Source organism: Synchiropus splendidus, chromosome 4, assembly GCF_027744825.2.
Source record: "Synchiropus splendidus isolate RoL2022-P1 chromosome 4, RoL_Sspl_1.0, whole genome shotgun sequence".
In the NCBI taxonomy this organism is placed as follows: Eukaryota; Metazoa; Chordata; class Actinopteri; order Syngnathiformes; family Callionymidae; genus Synchiropus; species Synchiropus splendidus.
In genome coordinates, this window is record NC_071337.1 from 5,252,778 (window position 1) to 5,276,391 (window position 23,614).

At 47.3% G+C, this 23,614-nt stretch overlaps 1 protein-coding gene across 3 annotated transcripts in view; it reads left to right on the top strand.

The window, feature by feature from the left end:
- pvrl2l (PVR cell adhesion molecule related 2 like) overlaps positions 1–23,614 on the top strand; it is a 317,663-nt gene that overhangs the window by 149,104 nt on the left and 144,945 nt on the right. Inside the window, exon 7 of one of the 3 annotated variants that reach the window (XM_053863777.1) lies at positions 15,136–22,659. The exons of the other annotated variants lie outside the window; for them this stretch is intronic. Within the exon in view, the coding sequence (XP_053719752.1) occupies positions 15,136–15,725 (590 nt within the window). The 3' untranslated portion in view covers positions 15,726–22,659. Of the gene's footprint in view, positions 1–15,135; positions 22,660–23,614 lie in introns of those variants that run through there. 3 annotated transcript variants of the gene reach the window in all.

Sequence of the window (23,614 nt, forward strand, 5' to 3'; positions counted from 1 at the left end):
TCAGTTCATCGCTGCCTTTTGCTGATGATATGACGCTGTTGGCTCCCTCAGACTGAGACCTTCAGCTCCAGCTGGGAAGATTTGCAGCCAAATGTGAAGCAGCTGGGATGAAAATAGAATCTGCTCAATTCGAGAGACCGCCTCAGCACCAAAAAAGGGGGGGAATAATTACATACTTGATATTGATACCGAGGAAAGTGTCCGATACTTTACACCGTTTTAGACACTGGGGGAATGAAAAATGTGAAATATTTAAAAAGGCATTTCGACATTTTATTAATACAGAAAACAGGATCAAAGATAGATTTCAGCTGCAACTCATGGCTAGCAGACAGCATTTATTGAGCCGCAGGCTAAACACAGCTAGCGCAGGCAGCAGTAGCTAATAATACAGCAACCAACATCAATAGTGGCCACCGACCAGATGAACAGTCAGGTAACAGATGGACGGCAGCTAGTAAACCTGTCGCAATTGATGGCCCGGGACCGGCGGACATACACACCACTGTATCCATACTGTGACACCTTCTCGTATCTGGATACACTGTGTCTGTATCGATGCTTTATCCATGTATTTGACAACCTCCGTCTCGAGCAGGACTGGCCAGTAAGGCCCCACAGAGGATGCTGCTTTTTGTTCCAACCCATCAAGAGGACACTTTTTCACCAATCGAGGAACTAAAATCTGTGGTCCCTTGAGGACCAGATTATCCATGGTAGGTCTATAGGAGTGTCCAGGTTTGCAGGAAGGATCCTTCCTCAGGTGGAGGAGTGGAAATGTCTTGTGATTTTGTTCATAAGTGAGGGAGAGATAGAGCGTGAGTCATCGTGTCCTCATGTTTGCTTTGTCGGGCTAAAGAATGAGCTGAGCCACAGGATGAAAGCTCTCATTTTACCGCTTTATCTACTTCCTGTCTCAATGGATACCTCCTTGGCGCCGCCCTAGTGAGGCATTCTGGGCACATCAACCTGGTTGGAGGCCCTTGGATCAACCCTGGGTACATTCCTGAGGCTATGTCCGACGGTCTGCTGCCCCTGCAACCCTGCTGTAACGCAACTAGATGGATGGACATTCACTTGTGAAGCACCGATCGCCCACCACAGTGGCACTGTTGCTGAATCCTGTGACAAGACGTTGGTCCTTCTTTTGCAGGATTCGTTCTGGATCTGTTTGAGATTTGAGTGAGCACCTTGAGCTAGTTTAACCAGGAACATGCTCCACATCTCTCCATGGTGGATCATGTCACCCAGATAACACGTGATGTAACAAAATACTCCTCAGCGGAGCCCGCTTCCCTCTGTGGTCCGGTTCTGGCGAAGACGTCGGGTTAAGTACACAATCATACACTGGTGGTCACTTGATTCTTCTCTCGGTTATTACATTAGGAGACATTCGTGTTTTTCAAGTGAAACTAACAGGGAACAGTCGTAGATTCCTGCTGTTATTCTTGAGGGCCCCTGAAACGCTGCCCTCCAGCACCCGCCTTCTAGATTTTCCTGGAAATGAATCATTAAAACCGCAAGCCTTTTAAGAAATACGCTCAGATGAATGAGTGTTGGGGGAGTCAGAGCGAGAGAGATGGATGGAGTGAGAGGGGACGGAGGAGGGGTTGTTCTTCACTCATCTGGATCTGTTGATCAGTACCAACAGTCCACGTCTGGATCCAATCAGCTCCTGAATTCTGCCAAACAAAACAAAGCATTAAAGTGAAAAACGCTGCGTCAACGCTCGCATTCCAGCGCGGGACTTTGAACGCTGAGCGGGGAGGGAACTTCACTGCTGAGAAAGCCCTGAGTCATGCTTCCGCCGAACATTCCTGCTATTGTGTTGACTCCCCCTGGAGGCCGGCGTTTCTGCTTGACTTTGTTTACCCAGTCTGGACGGGTTTGAAACTGTGTCCTACTTCCCTATTGGATTCAAGAGCTGCCAAACACAAACTTGACACGCGCTGAATTCTAAATGCATTTTACCTGAATCCACAAACAAACAGAAGAAGGGATTGGATTCGTAGCTATTCAGCTATTCACTCCAATTGTGAGTTTTCAGTTGCCATGTTGTGTGGCTGTACATCGCCTGGAAGGTCATGGTCAGTTGTGGCTTCGCTTCTTTCATTGTTGCAAGAGACGGCAAACAGGCCAGGAGCTCTTCCTGCTCCTGCTCCATCCAGAGCAGCTACAACATCCCCTTATACCAAAGTACCAAGGCAAAGATCGGAGGAGGACCTTGAAGGACCTCCATACCCACTTTTGAGAGCAAGGCCTCTGCGCTTTCTTCCCCCCTTCACTGCAAGATTGCACTTATTGTTAGCGCATTATGGGAACTAAACCGCCAACAGGTTGGTGGTCCATCCAGACACTTGTCTCATGCTGGGTGTTTTCTTTGTCGACGTGTGGCATCATAATCGTTGGTTATTGCCCATGGTGAGAAACACCAAGTGAGGTTGGACTTCACCCCGTGGCTTGGTGCCTCATCGTGGGACACACAAGGTGTCAGCATCAACCATTGCATGGATGCATATGCGGTGCACATTCAAGTATCAGACTTTCAGTGAAATAACATGGTTTCCATGGCGTTTCCTGACGCTGTTGGCAGTGTGTCTGGGAACAGACAGTGGCTTGAGCGGTTGGGTGGTGCTCCTTTAATTTACTTTCTCTTATGGATCTCATATGATCATGAGCTTCACTCATGCGGTGCGTTCGTCAGCAGCAGGAGTGAAGCGCCTGGTCACATGGCTGATGACGTGACGATAGCCGACTTGTGGCACCTTCGGTGTGATGCAATGTTGATGTTTGAGAAGTCAAGCATCTGCACATTTTTCATCCACTGGCTGAACGGTCCTGTGTGCTGTGGATCGATACAGTTTTGGGTCAAAAATAGCTCGACTGCAGGTGTTCTGGGAGACGGAGAAGTGGTGCGCCAGGTGGGAACACTCTCACCGCTATGAACAGCTGCGATGCTTTCAGTGAAACTTGACTCGACAGGCATGCCCGCTCTTCGTGGTTTTCGTTGGTCTTCCTCTTCTGCTGGTTCTCCTCCTCCTCCCAAACCGTCTGCCCTCCCCAACTTCGCCTCCACCTCCCTCTGCCAGACTCATTTCTGACGTTCTTTCCACTCACTCCCTCTGGCGACCCCCGGATCTACACTTCTGACCCTTCTAACTTCCCGAGTCTCTAAACCACTGAGCTGCTCATCTATTACCGTCGAGACTCATTGGGAATGTTTCGCTCATTAATTGCGTTGCTTTAACCTTTCTAAAAAGTGTTAATTAACTGAACGCTGGATGAGTTATTCGGAGCGGTCCTCCGCCTCCACTCTGGACCTGCTTCGGCGGTGGCGTTGAAGATAAATGAGGGCCGGAATAATGCAGTTGTTTTCCAGGAAGAAAGAAAGACCAGAAGGCTGCTCCTCTGTTCAGAGATCAACGCTCACTGATTCACTGCAAAACAACTTGTACTTTCAGGCGAATTATTTAAATATGAGCGTACAGTACTTTGGTCAGTACAGCAGGACCCAACGATCCAGTTCACGTAGAGGCCCATTAGTGGCCCTTTCTCGGGAGAGAGACCGTCGTGCCGTTGTCTGAGCTGAGCGCTTAATGCGCTTGGGTTCTCTGAAAGACACTTGACTGCGTAATGTGAAGGGCGAAGGCTAACCGTGGGTACGTGGACGCACCTCTGCCGGAAATAGACGTCAGTTCAAACTGAAGATGAGCAAACGTGCGCGCGACGGAATGAAGCCACGTGCTTGTAGATGTGAGACGGCGGAGTAGTTAAACGGCCGTGACGAAGCCAGGTGGTCCTTAAACTGCTGAACCCGCTCCAGAGGACACGGCGAGGCCGCTCGCAGCTGCGTGACGCGCCATGACTCAGCAACTCTGGCGGACGACAGATTTGGATTGGATTTGTTCTGGACACATTGGATGGAGGAGGGAAGTCTGCATCCATGATGTTGAAATGGTTCCCACGTCTGCGGTCTGTGGTCGCACACTCGCTGACTCCCATTGTTCGAGCTCCTCTGATTTATGGGCTTAAATATCTGATCCTCCTCATTTATTCGTCCTTTAAAGTCCCTTTCTTCTGGCTTGTTTTTGTTTGTTGTTGTTTTTCTTTCCCACGCGTGTTTTTCAACGTCTATTTGCATGAAGCAGATAAGCAGAACAAAAGAAGCTCTTTATATTTATAAAATAAGTCTGAAAGGGTGATGAAATCTATAATTCGTCACGTATTTTCAACATAAATATAGATGAAGAACAGGGCACAGCTTTTAAACTGTAAGAGCAATATAATGCAAGAACCACTTGAAGGACGGAACGTTCATTGGAACTTTAAGCAAGGCCTTCTGGCGCATTACACAGAGTAGCATCTCAAATATGAAGCAGAACCATTTAAAATAAAAAAATATATCAACAATCAGTTGAATCAATCATGAAAGAATTTGAAGTGCCGCTTGTGAAAAATTCTTTTGTCCTGAGCTTGCCACTGCAGCTGCAGTGTTGCAGTGTATTGTGAGGCATCCTCTCTGACTCCACGTCCGTGCTTGTCCTAGGGTTCACTGTCAAGTGTTGTAGCATGTAGGTTCCTCCCGGATGTGACTCACTTCTTTTGCAGTTGTAATTCCCACATGGTCTACTTTAGCGACGCAGTTTATTACCTTTTTGTTTCAATTTTTTTCTTTAAACTTTGCATTTACTTCATAGTTTTAGGCCCAAATACGTATTACCATAATTTTCGTGCTAAAAGCCGCTACTTTTTTTCTGGTGCTTTTTCTCGTCCTCTATCTGCCAAAATATTGAGCCTCGTCACATCAAACCCATGACATCACAGGCGTTTTATTGACCGTAAAGCCGTAAAAATGTGCTCTTTTCGTCCGCGCCCACAGCTCCGCCCACAGCTCCGCCCACAGAGCTCCCGGAGAACCGGAGACGAGAAGCTGAGATCGGCTGTAGTGTCAGAACTTCTTAAACAGGGCATTTTGAGGAGCTTTAGTGTCATATATATATGACACGTGATAAGTATATCTTTCAGATAGCCATAACTGAGAGAAAAAACATTATGAAAATTGTGTGTTTCTCTGTCGGATTGCGTCTTGAGTGGTTCGTTTCCATTCTATGTCATAGTTAACTTTTTGGGTTCATATTTACGACCAGTCGGCGACAAAACCAGTCTGGATCATTGACCATCGGAGGTTGGGAAGCAGAAAAAACCAGGGCGAAAACAGTCCGATCGTGGCGTTGTGTTTACCCCGCAGGGCACACAATGGATTCAAGTCACGTTCCAAACCATTGAGGTCTGTCGATGAGCTGAACAGTTGATCTGTAAGATTTGCATTGTCATGTTTGACACGCCAAGCAGCTGCCTGACAACCAAACCATGAGTTCAGGGTGGCGACTTCCTCCCGTCCCCTTCATCTCTCTCTCTGGCCTCCACTTGACTCGGCTGTTACCAGCCTCCCGCTGACTCAGTGGCTCGTAATTGCTTGTTTGTCGTGTTCCCGTCTGGTTTTGATGAGGTCTTAGTTGGAGGAAAGTGAACTCCACTTCAGTTTGCGATGGCTTGTTAAAACTTTCAATCATAGAAAGAGGCGCAGCGACGAGTCGGAGCCGGAGTTTGATCCTGACTCGCCTACAGCCTGATCACAGGTCACAGGTCAACAACTGCTGCTTGTGAATTTTGGATGGAGTGCAGATCTCTCCAGGGTGTCCCTGGCCTCTCACCCCGGGTAGCTGGGAGAGACTCCATGGCACCATAAGGCCATAAAAGCTGCAGAAAGTGAGTGAATTCCGTAAGTAAATCAAATGCACATAAATTCTTACAAACTCCTCCACGAGCATCTGGAAAACACGAGGGTGAAAGTGACAAGTAGCTCATTGTGAAATCAATTGGCTGCCAGAGCGACGTTGTTCCTCAGCTGTCTGCAGCTGTGCAGCGGCAGGTTACTGAAGGAGAAAACATTATTTTGGCTTTTCACTCGCTGATGAACCTGATTGAAAATGTCAAGTCCAGGTGAGCTCACTTCTAAAGGCCGAACCACTTGATGTGAAGCTCAATCGCTATGGCAACAGATGTTTGTGTTAATCAATCTGAGAAGTTGTTTCTCTCAGCACACAGGAGCATACAAACATCAGCTGCTCCTTTCTTACCTTTTCTATCGACTCCCAAGAAGATCTCCGAGATAAGGGACGTCCAGTCAAGCAGCCAGCCGCCCGGACTTGTGGTCACTGCTTGTCTGGTTGAGTTGGTCTCTCTGTGATGGGTTTCTGTGCAGCAGGAAAGTCCTGCAAAAGCTCCTCTGTTTTTGTGGTCGGGTCCAGCTACAGCCCAAGGAAGGTCACTGACAAGAATGTGAATCGCTGGTCCAAAGGATACGTCACATGTCGTGGAGCTTTGTTGGTGGTCTGGATCCTGAGATGCTCACAGAACATGAAGGAATGACTGAGCTTCCTGGAAGATCCTGGAATGATCTCAACCCATCCTTGTGGTACACCTCTGTTCTTGATTCCCATCTGTCAGTCTGCCGAGGTTCATCGCTGGGAATACTTCAACACTATTGGTTTGAATGCTTCAAAGGAGCAACGTGCAGAGACGTCTTCTGGATATAAATGTGTCTAATAGTGGACATCGTGGAGTGAGCTGAGCATGTGGCTCCAAAGAAAGAACCACTGAAAGCGGAACGTATCTTGTGATTTTAGTCTTTTAAAATTATATTGGACTCCAGTTGAACGCCGCAGCAGAAAACTCTCTCTCATTTGAAATAAACACGTGAATATGGCGTCAGAGGGGCGTGGGCTCTGGACTGAAAACTTGTAACCATGAGTGAGGAGGGAGGCAACAGTGTTGATTCTTTCTGTGTCACTGGAATCTTTCCCTGGAATCCACACTGGACTTGTGTTTCATGCTGGTGAAATTGACATAATTCCGCATGATGGACCCAAGTGCAGGGAGTGAAGCGAGTACACGGGAGTCTGGAAGCAACCATCTAGCAAACGTAGCTGGCATCACGGGGAATATATCCTTGGAAGGACTTGATCAGCGGATGAGCGCCAGCTGCGTTCGCCTGTAAAGCTGGGTAGAAGACAGGAAACGGAAACATGAACTAACAAAATAAAAGCACGCGACAGAATGCGGAAATAAATACAAAAAGGAACAGAAAGAAACAAGTGCAGACATAACTGAAATGTCTGAGACTTGGCTCGGTTCTGTCTGTCTGCGGTGTCAGACTGGTCGCTTCAAGTCAGACACCTCAGTGAGTGTGGACTGTTCATGCACGCACACAACATGCCTGACTTTAGATCATAACACTGTGAGGCGCCGAACTAACTCACTCTGCCTGGGCTCAGTCTGATAAGGAGGTGGGCGGGGCCATAGCTGTCAAGCCCACTGTGACGTAACAGTGAGCTTTGCTCTCTTTACCTCTTGTTCGCGGAGGTGGGAACTTTAAGAAGCTTAAACTTCTAAATGACTCACCGTCATGATGAGGGACTCGCTGCGTCGTGGAAAGACTTAAAACATATAAGGACTTTAAACATATGTGTGAGTCAGGAAAGTTGACTGTCTTACCTTCCCGTATGTCAGCAAGCTTCTCCGCCGGTGCTTCTACATCGGAGTGACAGTGGGTCTCAAGGTGGCGACACGCTTCCCTCGCTGAGACCATGATGCTCCGCTTTAGCACGTGATGTTTCTGTGGCGGACAAGCAGCTCTGCTAGTGGCCACCCGAGTTCCCGTTTCACAGCTCACTACCTTCTGTTTTCATCCTGATTCTGAACACATTAATGCAGCGATGGTCTCATGTCCGCTTGTTGTTGTGGAGCACTTATTAACATACAGTCCAGGGCTGCTCTTGTACTGCGCAGCGCCGGCGGCGACACCAGGGTTTTAATTACTCTGTACAGCCACCGCTTGTTATTCTCCTCACTGGTGTTTCCACCGTCTCCGTCTTGGTTTGGAAATAATGAGCCTGTTAACCCTTCGACGTGTCCTGGTCAGGTCCCAGGAGGACGTCGCAGGTCTGGGGAGGTTCCAAAATGGCCGCTCTTTTGTGGCATGAATGTGACTCTGAATCACACCAACTGAGTGAAAACTGGTGGCATCAGCACGTGCATGTACTCGAAACCACCACTGATTTTGCAGCATGAGAAGCTAACAATCGAGCTAATGCTAAGGGAAGATCAAGGGTTGCAGAAGATCCGAGGCTTAGACTGGATGAGTGAAGGATTGTTGTGCGTGTAGCTGTGATCCAAGGATGTAATCCTGTTATGGATGCGTCTCACGTACGTGAAATTATCTTGCTACCTCTTAGCATCACAATTCCAGTGATGCTAAGCCAACGTTCAGCAAAACGGCAGAGTATAGTCAAACACCTGAGACCTGAATCGTGTCTCCGGCAGGCTCCATACTGGCTACCTGACTGGGCTGTGAAAAGAAGTCACCAGCCAGCGGAAGAGACAGTGTCGCCTTTGTTCAACAGGAACAACCTGCCATGAACAATACAGGTGACTGCAGGAAGGGCCCAGTTAATGCATGCTGTTCCCTGCTGAGCTTTGAATATGACATGCTGCACTTTATTTTCCATAAAATATTTTCTTTAAGGAGCGTTTGGCTTTCAAGCTGCTGGTTCTTTTTAGATTCATATTTTCACTTGAAGCTGGGCTTTTTTCTTCTTTCGCTACATTGAAACCAGAAACACTTTGTTGGCGATTGAACATGTTTTGTTCGCGTGTCCCGTAGATCAATCATGGGATGGCGCTCCTGTCATTCCACGCTGAACAACTATTGCTATTTAAATAGCAGCACCATCAGTGAGGAGGAGAGCCATGTAAGGGGTTGTAGCTAGCAATTGACATCCAGTGAAACACTGCGCCTCCAATAAAAGCTGCCTTTGTCGTCAGTATAGGACGCAAAAGTCCACTCTCCCCGCGTCAATATGTTTCACCATGGAAGTGAGGATGGGTCGCGTAAATTGTTTGTTCATTGTACGTTTCGTTTGTCAACTTTGCTTCCTTTTAACCTGATGGTAATGGACATTGTTTTTCTCGAAAAGAGGAGTCCAAAATTTAATGCTCATCCTGTTCAGTTATAAAATGTTGTTCTCACTGTGCACTGACTGTTTAGGTTGGCAGCCTTTGGATTGTTTTTCCATTTCTTTGAACAAAAGATATGCAGTTTTGAAGTCGTTTCTGTGAGCAGAAACATTTCCGATGTTGACACAAAGTCAACAGAGAGCTCATGAAAAGCCATTATGATGCCTTGAGCCGTCCCGCAGTAAATAAAGCATGTAGAGCGTTTTGGAAGTGTTTCAGGCACGGCCAGATGGGAGGAGTCCGAGGGTTCGACCCAGGACCAGATGGAGATCTTGTCTGTCAGAGCTGTTGGATGTTGCTCAGGAGAAGGGCGTTCGGCACGACCTTTTGAATCTGCTGCCCCCACGACCCGGCAATGGATAAGCCGATGAGGGTGGATGGCTGGAAGACGTCCATGTATTTGTTACTTGACATTGCGGGGAAACATACTATTGAATCCACCAGGCTTGACTGAAACTAAGCAGCTAACTATCTATAAACCAGTCTTTGAACGGAATGTAGCCGGCCGCTTGCTTCGTCCTCTCCGACGCTGCTGCAGTTTAAAGGCGTTGTAGAGTGACAGTTTGAATCCAAGGTCATAATGAGGCAGCCATTGAAATGGAACAAAGGAATTGTATCATTGATGGCACTGAACCCCCGACATTCTGACGCCAACACAGCACGCGGCTTTCGACGACAGAGAAGAAAGGAACCTTAAGTCTGTCACCATTGTTTGTCATAGCTCAATGGATCCTAGATGGCCGAGTCTGCCAAACCAGTGATCAGGAAGAATCTTTTTCAAAACGTGCCATGAGTTACTTCAGTAAACACACTTCTTTGAGTATGTTTTTTTTTTTTTTTTTTTTTGGCAGAAAAAGCCGCGAGACGATCGGTGGCAGGAATATAGGGCAGGCTTGTCTCCGTTGCTCCTCATCAGCAGCAGGCTGTGTTTGGAAGCTCGGTGATAAATGTCACGAGGAGAGGCAGCCGAGCTTATATCAGTCTTCGTATTAGTGTCATGTACATGGGGAAGATTAGGCGGGAGGGAGGAAGCCGTGCGTTTCTGCTTAGTTACACTCGCAGCAATAGGGATAATCCAAGCTGGAAGATTTGGGATGTGCCGGGCTGAAGTAGTGACAAGGTGAAGTGAGTCACAGACGGCGAGAGTCAAAGCCCAGAACAGCCACAACGATCCGTCATTCATCAACCTTTGCCTCGCGCATTATGGATGAACAAGGAACATTTTATCGCGCAGTCTGGAACAAACCTGCGCTTTAATGTGACACAATAATTCAGAATAATTCACCCATCTCAAGGTCGAACAATTCGATGATGGAGTCTGGAGCCAGCTCAGGATTATTAGAACCTGGAGACTGATGGCCGGGAAACAACCGTCACCATCCTGAAACCCTCTGAGGTCGTCTGCTGAGGAGAGACAGATGTGTGTGTTTTTACCCACAGCGTGGCTTGACTTTCAATATCTCTATTTCCAGGAGAATACAGGGTTGTTTTTAATGGTGGGGTGGAATCAAAATGGGTTGCGCTTCGCACCGGGACTGCTGTTTAGCAAGCTAGATGGGGTTTATACACAGGAGTGTGGAGTCTCTGTGGGGCCATTTAGCTGATAACAGGCAGCTGCAAGTGTGGTCCAGTAGGGAAGCAACCCAGAGAATGAAGGCATGGTGGACACTGGCATGTGACCAAGGCATCGACCTCCATCTACAGATCCAGGACTGGGGCGCAAAATCATTTTTTTTTATATATAAATATTTCAAGTGTAGAAAAATGTCCCAGAGAGAAACTGTATCGTGTGATGTCGGGATGGGGTTCGAGGGGATCAATTCAAAATAGTCAGATCCTCTGGAGTCGTGAAGAAATGCTTATTTCAGTTCCTCTTATCGGTTCCCAACTGTCATGTCCAACTCACAGTCGCTGCGGGAGCCGCGTCACCGCCGCCGGCTGCAGCTGGTCACAGTGATGGAGGAGTTTGAGCGGCGACAGATGGCAACACGTTCATAAGGTTTCGTTCGCAGAGACGATGCGACTTTAGGCCGACTGAACCCCGTCGACATCATGGTCGAATGCTGAAGAGTGTTCCGCGTGGACAACCATGAGCTAACAGCTACGTTGGTGTTTAGCATGGTGCTACCTGTTTTTAAAAATGTCACTCGCATCAGATCTGCGCTGCTACCGGCCTTGTTTTTACAGTGTTGGAGCCCAGTGTCCCCAGTTTGTCTCCTGGGAAAGCAGGGGTGGTTGTCCTGCACCCATGATCATCACTCAGGAGTGACACTGAACGCATCATTTCAGATGTCGAGTTTATGTTGTTATTCAAATAGCACTGTTTAGGCACGATGAGCAGATCTTTTAAATGACAAGCAGACATCTACATTGATGTTTTAAATTGCTCACCTGGGCAAAGTGCGGCTCGGGGTCCAAATCCGGCCCATTGAATGTATTCATGTGGCCCTCTAGGAGTCAGAGTAAAATTGTAAAACTGACATTGTTGTTGTCTGTGACATTTTTGTCTTGTGCGTGGTTTTTTGCTGGTAATGATGCAACTGAAACATAACTTTCTTGTTTTATTATTTCATTTTATTGTTTTATGAGTGTCCCTTGTCCCTTAAAATACATCAGAATTTAAAGCAGATTTGGAAATGTATGAGACACATCGAGACTCTTTCAAAGGTATGCGGTTTAAATTGAATAAAGCACAACAAGCCAATATGTTCTGTGCATTTTAAAAGTGCAATTTCATAATCAGACACGATTTTTATTTTCAAAATGTCTTACCGTCTATCTTTTGGTTTGACAGCACTTCTCACAATATAGAACCTGGCCCCTTAGGAAATGTAACTGCCCACCTCTGACATAGACCAATAAAGGCCTCAGTTTTAAGGAACTGCAGCTCTCTGTTATTGTTCCTCGGTTCAGGCGTCACAGGGTTCATTTCTGCTCCACTTCAGCCTCATTCCTGCTTCTCTGATGCTAAACCCACGGAGCTTTCTCAACTCTAAATGACAGCTTCTCAAGTTCCCTTCTCTTTTGTGCAACACTGTAAACTGACCAACAAGTTTAGCAACATCCTCTTTGATCCTGATTTGACTTTAAAACCGAAACAGTTTCAGTGAGAAGCATCATAAATGGAATTGCTCTCATCTAAAACTCAAATCTATTGGTGCTAACTGACCTGCGTCCCTTTATTTTTAAATCCCACTGAGAATCACTAAGTCAGAATGGTCTTATCAATTCCCCTCGCTGGTGTGACGTCAGCAGCATGGACACATTCAACACCTACTGTACAGTCAACTTGACAGTGAACGTGAAAAGTGTTGGATTAATGGCAGCTCATTTATTTATACGTTCTACTCCTCATGTACACATGTCATACTGTCATTCTGCCTGTTTTTCCGCCCTCTTGCACTTTTCTTTTGCACTCTACTCTGCGTGGTTCTGGCATTGCATGTGGCCAGCACTGTGCTGTCAACTGGTCCTCTTATCATAAGCATTTCATTGCGTTGTAGACCCTGTGTTGAAGGTGCATATGACAAATAAACCCTTGAGTCTTGAGTCTTGAGTCGACGTCTTGAGCTGTCGCCCACCAGTTCGGGCGTGTGAACCTCTCAAAGGAGACACTGTGACAGAGGCAGTCACGTGACCACGGTGGTGTCACCAGTCGGGCGCTTCTATGGCAAGGACGGTAGTTTGAATCCCGGCGAATGGTAATTTCTCCTGGATCCGTCTTAATAACCGTGGCTCTTTAAGAGGGGAAAAAACAGACCTCTCTTGTCTTGGGCGGCGATTTATTGAGAAATGGTCATGCCAGCTTTCACGAGCCTCCACGGGAGAATTGTTCTTTATTATACAGTAATAGTTTTTTAAGCACTTCATTAAGAGGCGGACGACAGCCGCCCAGATCTTCACACAAAGGCTATTACTCTGCCGCGTGGTGGTCAGCCCGGTGATGAATGCCACCAGTGCTTTAAGCATGAAGGAGGTGATAAATAGACATCTCTTTCTGGGCCACACACTCGCCCCTCACGCCAGGAGGGTCCGGAATCTGGGGCAGGGGCAGCGCTTGATCCGTCCGTCTGATGCTCGGTGTCACTTGAGCGGACGCTGAGCCCCGGCCGACTGTTCGGGTGTGTCACCGTTGCTGCTCTGGTTGACTCTTCGTGAACATGTGGGACGCGCTCAAGTCACTTGAATGGAGGGTTTATTGGACCTGAACAGTCACAGTGGAGTCTCAAACTAAAGCCACGCTGGATTATTGTTTACTGAGTTTGTTAAAACTGACTATGTTTAGTAAGAAAAGAAATTTAAATTTGGGACGGTGCGAACTGTTTTAAGAGCTGTCACGCTGTCACGGTACACTGTGTTACTGTAGTGTACAAGAGTAGCGATAAAATTGTTTCAGGATATACAGAGGAGCTTGTTTTGGGGAGGTCATTCCACTGTCTTATGCTGTTGTTATTCATAAAGATTTTCTTCTTTCCTTGGACATAGTCTTACGATTTTTGTTTCAGTTCAATTCAATGGAGAACTGAACATGATTGTGTCATACATTCACAAGAATTTACCATGTTTTCGCCGTGATATGAATGAAGCCAGAGCTCATGCACAAACCAGTCCTTATTTCCTGGCAGGATTTTGTAGTTTTCCTCGGCAGTACATGTTTTTCCACACACTAGTTACACATTTATGTGTCATATCAATGTCCAAAAGTGCTGTGGTCTGATTCACGACACACGCGTGTCACAAGTGGAAGACCGCGCTGCATCTGTCAAACCTCTGGACCTGTGGAGCAAGCAGCTGCTGTGTGGGTCAATGAAGTTGGATCAATGAAAGCGAGAGCAGAGATACAGGAAGTGCCTGTATGTGTATTTATTTTTCCGGTGTTTATCGAAAGTCTGATTCGAGCCAGAGTGTGAAAGTGCCCTGTTGGCCTGGTGTATGTTTGAAAGGTGCATCCCTTTTTGATCTACTGCTGGGTGAAAGTACTAGTTCCATCGCCGGTAAACAGCATTTGCATTTTAATAAAATCCTCCGTGTCCTGAAGTGTGTCTTTCAGAGTCTCCTTTTCATCTCCAACTAATCCAGCCTTCCTCAGGTTGATCTCGTGTTGTGGTTTCTGGAGTTAACTGGTTCTCTTCAGCCGCACACAGATCTGCTGTGATTCTAGGGCAGGGATGAACGCCGCACTGGTGTTGACCCCCGCCCTCCCTCCCTCCCTCCCCGCCTCACCCCTTTCAGAGCTCATTGCCACCGAGCGTTGACAGCGTGGATGGCACTCTTGGCATGTCCTCCTTTGTATTTGCATGAAAATTCCTTTTCATTTCCGGTTCTCTGCCTTCCGTATGTGTATCTTTTATCGCCGCTCTGCCCCATTCAGAAGGTTCCTTGTTAGCCCAATGTGGTTAATTCAAATCAGTTATGAAGGATTTGTATCTGGGCTCTGAAAGTCGACGTGTCGTGGCATCACTTTTCCTTTACTTCTGGTCCGTGAGATCTGATTGGAGCTGACAGCAGCGGAGCTCCCGGGACTTTACGGGTGACGGGCTGTGATAAAAAAGGGTCGGAACAATAAGCGGAAAAGTTAAATGTTTCCGATATCGGCCTGTCTGTCCTGTCTGGCTGGCGAAACGCTCGCCGGCTGCCGCGGCACCTTCGGGGTAGCGGCCACATGAAAGCTTGTGAGCGCTCTTCCTTTCTGGCCGTCACCGTACGCCAACCCTCCTTTTGCTTTCAATTGTCGCGGCGAACAAAAGCCGGGGATGCAAACTTGGCTCACACCAACGCAAAGTGCGGAACAATGGCCGCTGAGGTGGTATAAGCTTAGCGAGAGCGAGTTACAAGGACGAGTCGTCTGGAGAGACCCACACAGCCTGATCCCAGTATAGACTGACTCACCCAGGGATTACACGGAGGAGAACATTGCCGCACACTTTAAGAGGATTGTAACACACATACAAATATTGCTGCCTTTCAGAAGAAATGTCAGTTCCTCTGCCTGGCCCAATCCTCTTCCTCCACCTGTTTCTCCATCCCTCCTTCCAAACCCTTCCACCCTCTCTGCAGAAGCTCCGGAGGCCCCGTCCAGTACAGGCGTGGTGGTCGGCGCAATCGTGGGCTCCCTTCTGGCCCTGGTGTTGGTCGTGGCTCTGGTCGTGGTGCTTCTGACTCAGGCCCGACGGCAGCAGAGGCGTGGCTTCCCCGCAGGGGGCGACGGCAACGTGGCAGGGAGCGGCGGCAGCAATGGGACAGATTACAGCAACAAGGCCCGCCTACTGTTCGGCAGCGCCGGCAGCAAGAAGAATGGGAACGGCGCCAACAACAATGGGCCCATGTACACCTACTGGGAGAGCAGCGAGAACAGCGGGACTCTGACTGAGAAGGGAAACGACTTCCATCACCACCTTCACCACCCGGCGCCCGCCAACGCCCACGACATCCTCCTGAGCGGGGAGGACGTGGAGCGGAGGAAGTTCGGTCTGGACGACAGCATGGAGGACGAGGAACGGTACGATCGCTTCGGCGGCGAAGCTGGAAACGCCGTGCCCTCGTCCTTCCACGTGCACAGAGGCGACGAAGAAGAAATGTACCTGGATGACGACATGGAATCCCAGCGGGATGGATCGGTGATATCGCGGACTGCTATTTATGTCTGAGCTTGGAAGCCCGGAGAGGAGAGGCGGGGCCTGACAAAACGGAAAGTAGAGCAAGGAAGAGAAAGTGCTTTTAACCATTATCGGCTTGAATATCCAAACTGAAATGATCCTTTCAGCCTGACACTGACTGTATAATGTAAGAAAAAGGAGATTCTAAAGAAACTTGAAGCCGGATATAGAGGCCACGGCGGCTGAATGTAATCGTACAATGGTTTTTGCGCTGGCCAAACACCTTGAGAATAACTGTACATAGCAACGAAAATCGACGTGCAGTGCTTTCGATTTCAGTTTTGCAAGTCCGTGGTTTTGTGCTAATGTCGTTTGTGTTCGGTGGATGTCATCTGCAAAGAGCGCTGTCCAGTGTTGACGCCTTCCTCCATCAAAACACGCTTTCTGATGGACCTCAGAATCGTGAGCTTGTTCTCGCTGCCAATGACTCAGGTGGCTAACGTGGCACCCTACAACGCCGCCATTTTTCTTTCTTTTTTTTTTTTTTTGATATAATGCAAAGGAGGGACTCCAAACAGACGTGTGTGTGTGGCTGGCTGTTGTGTTCATGATGTGCATCAGCTATATATTTGGGCGCACGTATAGCACAGTTGTTGTTATGTTCTCCTTGATGTCGTGTTGTTGTTGTGTAATGGTATTGATCTCACTAAGGAAAACAGATCCTCGGAGGTTTCGCACAGTTCCACACGGGGCGGGTTAATGACTCATGTGATACGCTAAATAAAAGAGGCGCTTTCTTTGTTGCCAGCGCGACTTTCTCCCCCAACACTCCATTCTTCTTCTTTTCAGCTTTGCTTTCTTTTTATTGCTCTTCTTTAGTCCCCGGGTCTCATTTGCTTCAGATCCAGATGCATCCTGTGTTCCTCCCGCAGTCCCACACACATTACATCTATTTCGCATTCTGCTCACTCGGTATTTACATAATGGGCGGCTTAAGCGAGCGCCGCGATGACTGTGAGCAGGGAGAAGAGGATAACTCGCATTTATATTTCCTATCTGGGTCGCATTCAATGAGGCAAAATTCTCACCGGCTCCCTTTCGGGCTGCTTGTGTGTCATGTTTTTATTTTGCCAGTGAATGTTCCATCGCTGTTTTCACCAGATTATTTGAGGTCAGATTGAACTTTCCGTCGGAATCAGTGTCGCGGAGGACGTCAACTCCGAGATAATGAGAACTTTTGCTGCTGAGGTGAACGCGCCTGCGCGCGACCTGCGCTACGTTATGTGGCACCAACAAAGTGTGAGGCATCTACGGTGACAAACAGTTGTGTTTTCCTGTTTTATTTTCATGATAGTAAAAAAGTCATTTCACTAAAAATGACATGTAAAAGTGTCAAACTCAAGGCTCGGGGCTAAAGCTAGCTCGCTGCCTCATTCAGTATGGTCCACTAGAACATGAGGTGAGAAGGTCTTCACCTTTAACCGGAATCGCTGGCCAGATTTTTTTTTTTTAGATTTTGAGATTTCACGATATTAGTTTTATATAATTTTAGGTGATAAAATTAGCATTTACTCAGCCAAGGACTTTGAGTCCTGCCATGGAAAGATAACAGGGAAATGGACTAAACTGATGATGCTTCTGCTGTTGTAGCCCCTCCACTGTCCCAAAGCGCTGATAAAGTGGGGTACACACATAAGGATTTAGACATGGACCCTGGACGACAGTCGGTGGCGCAACACCAACACTTTACACACATCGAGTTTCTGTCCCAGCATTGATCTAAAAGCTCGTCCTCCAAGGCCAAAATGTCGCGGTATCACACGTGATATTTGTAATATACTGAACAACGTTAAGCATGACATGCAACACTGAATTGGTCACGGTGGGGTGGTGTTCTTGGGTCTATTAAGGACCATTTATGCAGATCGGGATACGGACGGAAACTTCGTAGCTTGAGGATACGGGTCAAACGGAGCAGTACCGCCGGAAACCATCGGGGGGCAGACGCTTTAGCTATAATGGAATTTGTCGCTAAGTTAATAGTGTGTTACGTTGATGCTTCTCGACATATCGTGTCGGGCTAATCACGATTTGTCAACCTATGATGTTTAAATCGGAGTCACGCTGTTACGTTAAGCGCAAAGGTTTTGAGTCGGTCCTCAGAGGGGCCACAGTGGGTGCAGATTTTTGTTCCAACCAAACAAGCACAAGCAGTTGAACTGGTCAGGTGACTGTGACAGTGAGTGGTTGGGAGAAAAACCTGCGCCCACTGTGGCCCCTCGGAGGACCGGCTCAAGTGGCAACAGAGTGACCTGCGGGCACGAAGAAGCCTCCATTAAAGTAAACACAAACACAGGTTTTGAAATGAAATGCTTTAACATCATAGGCATCATTTTGAAGCTGGCGAATATCATGTGACCAACCTCTGATTCCAAACACCTGGTTTATCCACCAACTGTGCTTCATCTGAATTCAACACTCTGCAACTGGTTCCGTATTTTAATGTAAAACCATCACGTCTGCCTTATTGCTTTACTGCTGTCCCTCCACACTTGTTTTGATGATGTCTGTGAAAGTATGGAGGCGAACGCCGAACCTCTTTGTTGGCTGGGATTCGAACACACGTGTGACGGCAGAGAGACACTTGTGTTCAACTGTGTGCTGTGTCTTCTACAGTGGTTGTCATTTGCAGTTGAGGTTCTGTGTGCAAACGTAAATAAAGTCGCTTTTTTATCACGTCTTCATTCCTTTCCGGTCGTGTTTTAAAGACGCACATGGAAGGCTCCGCTGACAATCGGAGTTTCTTATTGTTCTAGTTCGACATTTTCAGAATCCCAGGTCGGACAAACAGACGCTTCCGTGAGCCGATTGGTTTTCTGGTGCGGCGAAATCTATTTGCAGCTCGTCTTCCTCGCGAGTCCGCAACGCTTCCCCCGTCGCTGATTGTTTTTGGAACATGATATACTTTCTGCAGAAACGACATCTGCGCCGCCGAAGCAAATTTCTCTGGAGAGGCCTCATCATTGGCGCTTTGTTTTTGCTGCTGTGCCAGAAAAACTAGACAAACAAAGTGAAGGGAGATACGGGGCCAAATGTGGGGATTTATCTCCCGCACACAAGTGGCTGGAATGAAAGGAAGGGCAGCGCCATGTGTTTTTGGAGGCTTACAACGGCCGCTTAAATGAAGGATGTTTAGTTTCACTATGCACTAAAGCAGCGGCTCTCACAGTTGATCATGTGGCTCGACAAAAAAAGCTTTTATTTTGATAGTAATGTGATTATTTTATGGTGGGAAACGCAGTAAGTGATGAGCTAATGCTAATTAAAAAGCCGTTATTTTACCTTAGGAAGAGACCACCACAGCTGTTGGAACCGACTGTGGGGTTTTCATTTAACAGCAGTGGAAAATGCTTCAGGTATAGAAAATGGAAACTCAATCTTACCAGTCTGAAGTGAGGATCTACTTCAGGTTGAGGTGATGAAATCTCCTCAGAAGCCACATGCTGCGCCGAAGACTGGAGAGCAGAAAGAAAAAGATTCTTGAAATTTTATTACCAAATAATGCAGTACTTGTTTATCAGAAGGACTGTTGTGGGACCATCCCATAATAGGTGAAATCCACAAAGTGGCAGCACCATAATGTAACCCCAGATTTCCACGGAGAGTGGAGGCGGAGTCACATGTAGCCTTCCATTTTCATGTCTTTATCACATGAGAAAGAGGAAATGTAGCTTTTGAACCTCAGACAAGTCTTGTTTCCCTGAGTGTTGGCAGCCCTGGAAAATCCTGTAATACACAAAAGCCGCGGAAGGTGAAAGGTTTTGTATACATTTTATTCCTAATAAGGATCATAAACACTGGAAGGTCTTTTGAAGTGCCACAGAAAACAATGTAAATTATGATACTTGCATGTTTCAGGCATCTTATTATGTTTTTTTTTCCATATACAATATTTCATTATTTACATTTTTATGGGCTCCTGTTAAAATGACAATTCCCCATGAAAGAATCAAATTTCATTTAAGATTTCAATATAGCGTTTCATGGCCTCGGAGAAAAAATCTACACAGAAAAATACATAAATATTCTCATTTGTTATTTTATTGCGAGTGCCATATGTATTTCAGCCGGTGGTGCGACAATATATCTAGCGCTGTTTTCGCTCTGACCTCATGAGGGCCACAGAAATGAAGACACATGTGGCCTCCAGGCCATACTTGGCCCAGGTGTGGTCTACTTTTATGAGACACCAAGCAGAAGAAAAGTGGAAGCAAGCGAGTGAAGTCATGGAAGGATGGATGTCTTTGGGACGGCAACATCATTTCAGACTTGAAGCATCAGATATGTCATTCAAACCCTCGACTTGGCGCGATCTTACCGCCTTCATCATTTGAACGATAAGACACAATATCAAATCTGACTTTTAATTTGATTTTCTTCGCCGTCGTCTCATGACTACAGAATGAGTCCTAGTCCTTCTTCACCAACGCATTCAATTCCACTCGCCACGTCTAAACTTCTGGCAGCGTTGTTGCGTGTCATAAATCGTGATAGTCGGCTGGGATCACATCTTCGAAGAGTGGAGGCACTAGAGACGAGAAAACCCGTCGCAGGTCAAACCGCCTGAGAGAAAGAGGCGCCTCCGTCCATGCAAGAGTCCAGACAAAACCCAGGTTGTTCGTTCTCTCCGCTCAGGTGTGGAACTCGGTTCGGATTCTTCCTCCCAAATTCTGCCCGTCATCCTCGCTGGTTGTCAGGATTCAGTAATGACTCCAGGGTTTTGAGGGTTTGAATCCTACTAAGTGAAACCGTGTCGAGCTCTTACTCTGTTGCCCTGTAGCCCCAAACTACTTCCTCTGTTGAAGTTATGTTGAGTTTGTTACATGAGTAAACGTGCCTCTGTTTTCCGTCTCTTTTACCAAGGCAGAGTAACATTAGCTTAGCATTATATTGATATCGCAAAATGATAAGGTGAGGATCTCAGTCGCCTGGCTGAGACTCAGATCCAGAGAAGCCAGTTGAGGTGGGACGCCTCCGAGGCTCCTCCCTGGTGAGGCATGTCTAAACGGGAGGAGGCACCTGTGCAGTCCATCCCAGAAGAGGTGGAGGTTCTGGGGCCACGGTAGTTGTGAGACCTTGGCAGTGGCAGTGGATGTTAATGGTCAGGCATGAGTAATCGATTTTCGGAGAGGACGCAACAGGTCACGTGGCCCAAGTTTCCTAAAAGCAACCTCTTTGTTATGGCTGCTGCATCTGTGACCTGAGCTTGGATAAACAATGGAAGACGGATGGTTGCATTGAAATAGCGTGTCAAACATGGCTACAATGCTAACTGCAGTCAGAGCGCTGTGGGTTCAGTCTCCCATTCTTGTTGTCCTCCACTACTTCACCCATGTCCAAGTCTTCTTCAGACTCTTTCTGATGTGGGTCTTGGTCACTCAATCAATCCCCTGGTGGAGCATGGTGGCTGGTTCCAGGAAGCTCTACTGTGAGTCACCCACCTCACATAGTTGTGGCAGCGTGATATGAAGGATGTTTTGGTACAAACCCAAAGTTTCTCCTCATCATTCAAGGGCTGAGCAAACGGGTCCTTATGAGAAGGACAAGAAACTAGCAGACAAAGAGATGACTCCAGAACGGTACGGGCTCTTCTAACTGACCTGAGTTCCATATTTGTTTTTCACTGGACCTGTGACCTATACGAAGGTGTGACTTCTGTCACAAATTTCACGTGTTCTTAAATGCTGTCTCACGCTGACCAGCATGTCCAAGGACGTGATGCACTCGTGATGCACTTGATTCTGCCTCAGCACTGATCGAGGAGGTTGTTCTCCAAGCCCTAAGTCTTGCATCAGGAAAACACATTTTTTGTTGTTTTTGAATGGGGAAAAATCCAGAGAGAAACATCATGAAAACTATATTACAGAAACGTTACCATTGCTCAGAGAATTAAAGTTCCTGTGTACAGCCCGGATACCTGACACTTTGTGTCTACGTTCCGCTCCATGTCACAGTTCAAGTCAGGAGCGATTCAAGGTGTTACCACTTCATGCAACAGATGTGAATGTTCATGAAGCATTTTTGACTGGAGCGACTTCAGCATCAGAGTGACTCATAGTCGGAAAAATGCGGTGAATCAGGGAGTACATTAATACTCAGCCTGAACCAGAAGCAGCTAAAGCTGGAAGAGGCTGAGGCAGTCCCAGAACCAAATCTCCCGACGTCCTGCCCAGTGAGTTGAAAATGGGGTCACGCCAGTTCCAGGAACTGTGGTCTAGACCACAGTTGGCGCCGAGAACAGAGCCTCTGCCAGGTCCTCTCCGTGTGGAGCGCTGTGCTCATGCTAATCTCAACCAGCAAAAGATACAGGTCACTTTGCTTTTTTAAGTCAGAAGACAAGCCGCTAGTCGCTTGAAAATCCATCCTGGGAATAGAGAACGGCCCAAGAGAGGAGGACGGGAAGAGTTTTTAGATCAGAGAAGAAACACAGGACGCTGCTGAACCCTTCAGGGAGGCAGGAATACAAAACAAAAAATTTCTATATTTTACTTTTTTGCAAACCACCTGAGAGACACTTTCAAACACTTGAAGCTGAAGTTGGAGCCGTTACTTGAGGGGCCTTTAGGAGCCCGTCTTGTGAAAAGGAATAGAGAATGGCATGATGGGATTTACAAAGGTGGTAAAGCGTCCTCGGAGGTATGGGGCCGAGCCGGTGATGGTCCCTCGCAGAGGATGACAGCTGACAGTCCCATCCAACCGGGCCAATTAGCGGGTGAAGACAGTCCCGCTTAGCCACCCTCAGCAAACCCAGTCGCTGACAGATCTTTTTAATTGTATGGAAGTGTCGAGCCGCACTCTGGGGACCGAAGCGCCGCAATTGTGTATCACCCTTTTTCATGTTCCCTCTCTGTTTTTGTTTCACTTTCAGCACAAGCTGTTCTCTGGATCTTTAATTCAGCAGAAGGCATGAAAGTCCTCTGCATTATCTCACTCTGGAGGAGATGGAAAGGAGGGTGGCGGGGGGGGTGGGGACCTGAGGAGGCGGGAGATGCCAGTTAGTTATTGAGCTTGGCTTTTGTTGTTAATCCCGTTACAGCTGAGTCTCCGCCGGTGCCAGCTGAGACTCCAGCAGACGTGGAAGTTACCCCCTGTACTTTGTAGAAAAGTCCTCAGCGTAAGAGATTTGCTTAACGCAGCGATGTCCCGCGCGCGTCTCAGACTCCTTCCTCCTCGGCGGATCAGCTGTTCTTGCAATATTCCAGGCTAAAATTGGGGATTCCATAAATCAAGTTTGTGTTGAGGGCGTTTTCTGCCTCGCATCTTAAACAAGCCTTTACTGCGCAACTTCTCGGCAGCAGGGAAACTTGGTAGGAATCAGGCGTCTTTGCCTTTTAGACCATGTGTCGACCGGCGCAGGCGACGATTGTTAGTGATGTTCGAGTCCACTGATTTCAATCAGTGGAAAGTGTCAGTGGAAAGTATCGAAAGTATCGATATTTTTGTTTGAGAAGCGATTTTAGAGAATCAAGATCTGGTATCAGAGGCGTCGATATTTCAGGATCGATCCGCACATCACTAACAATTGTAGGCTTGATTGTGTGTAGCGCTGTGCGCTCTGTCAGTCAATACTCGGCTGAGAAGAGCCGACTTGAGTGAACTGTGTCGCGCTGTGATTGGAGAAGGCTCATCATCGGATCAATAAGACATCGCTTCGTGGCTCATGCAACTACCACCACTGGCCTTTTGCTCAGGAAGCCATTTTCACCTCACGAAAAAAAAGGCTATTGGGCTTCTATTGGTTAAGGCGAGTGTCCAAAGTGCTTTTTCTTGCTGAAGGTGACTCGAGACAGGTGATAACAGGTGCAAACTGAAAGTGAGGACTCCAAAGACTCATCCTAAATAGAGTAAGAAAGAGTATCTCTTTGTGTTTTTCGTGCGTC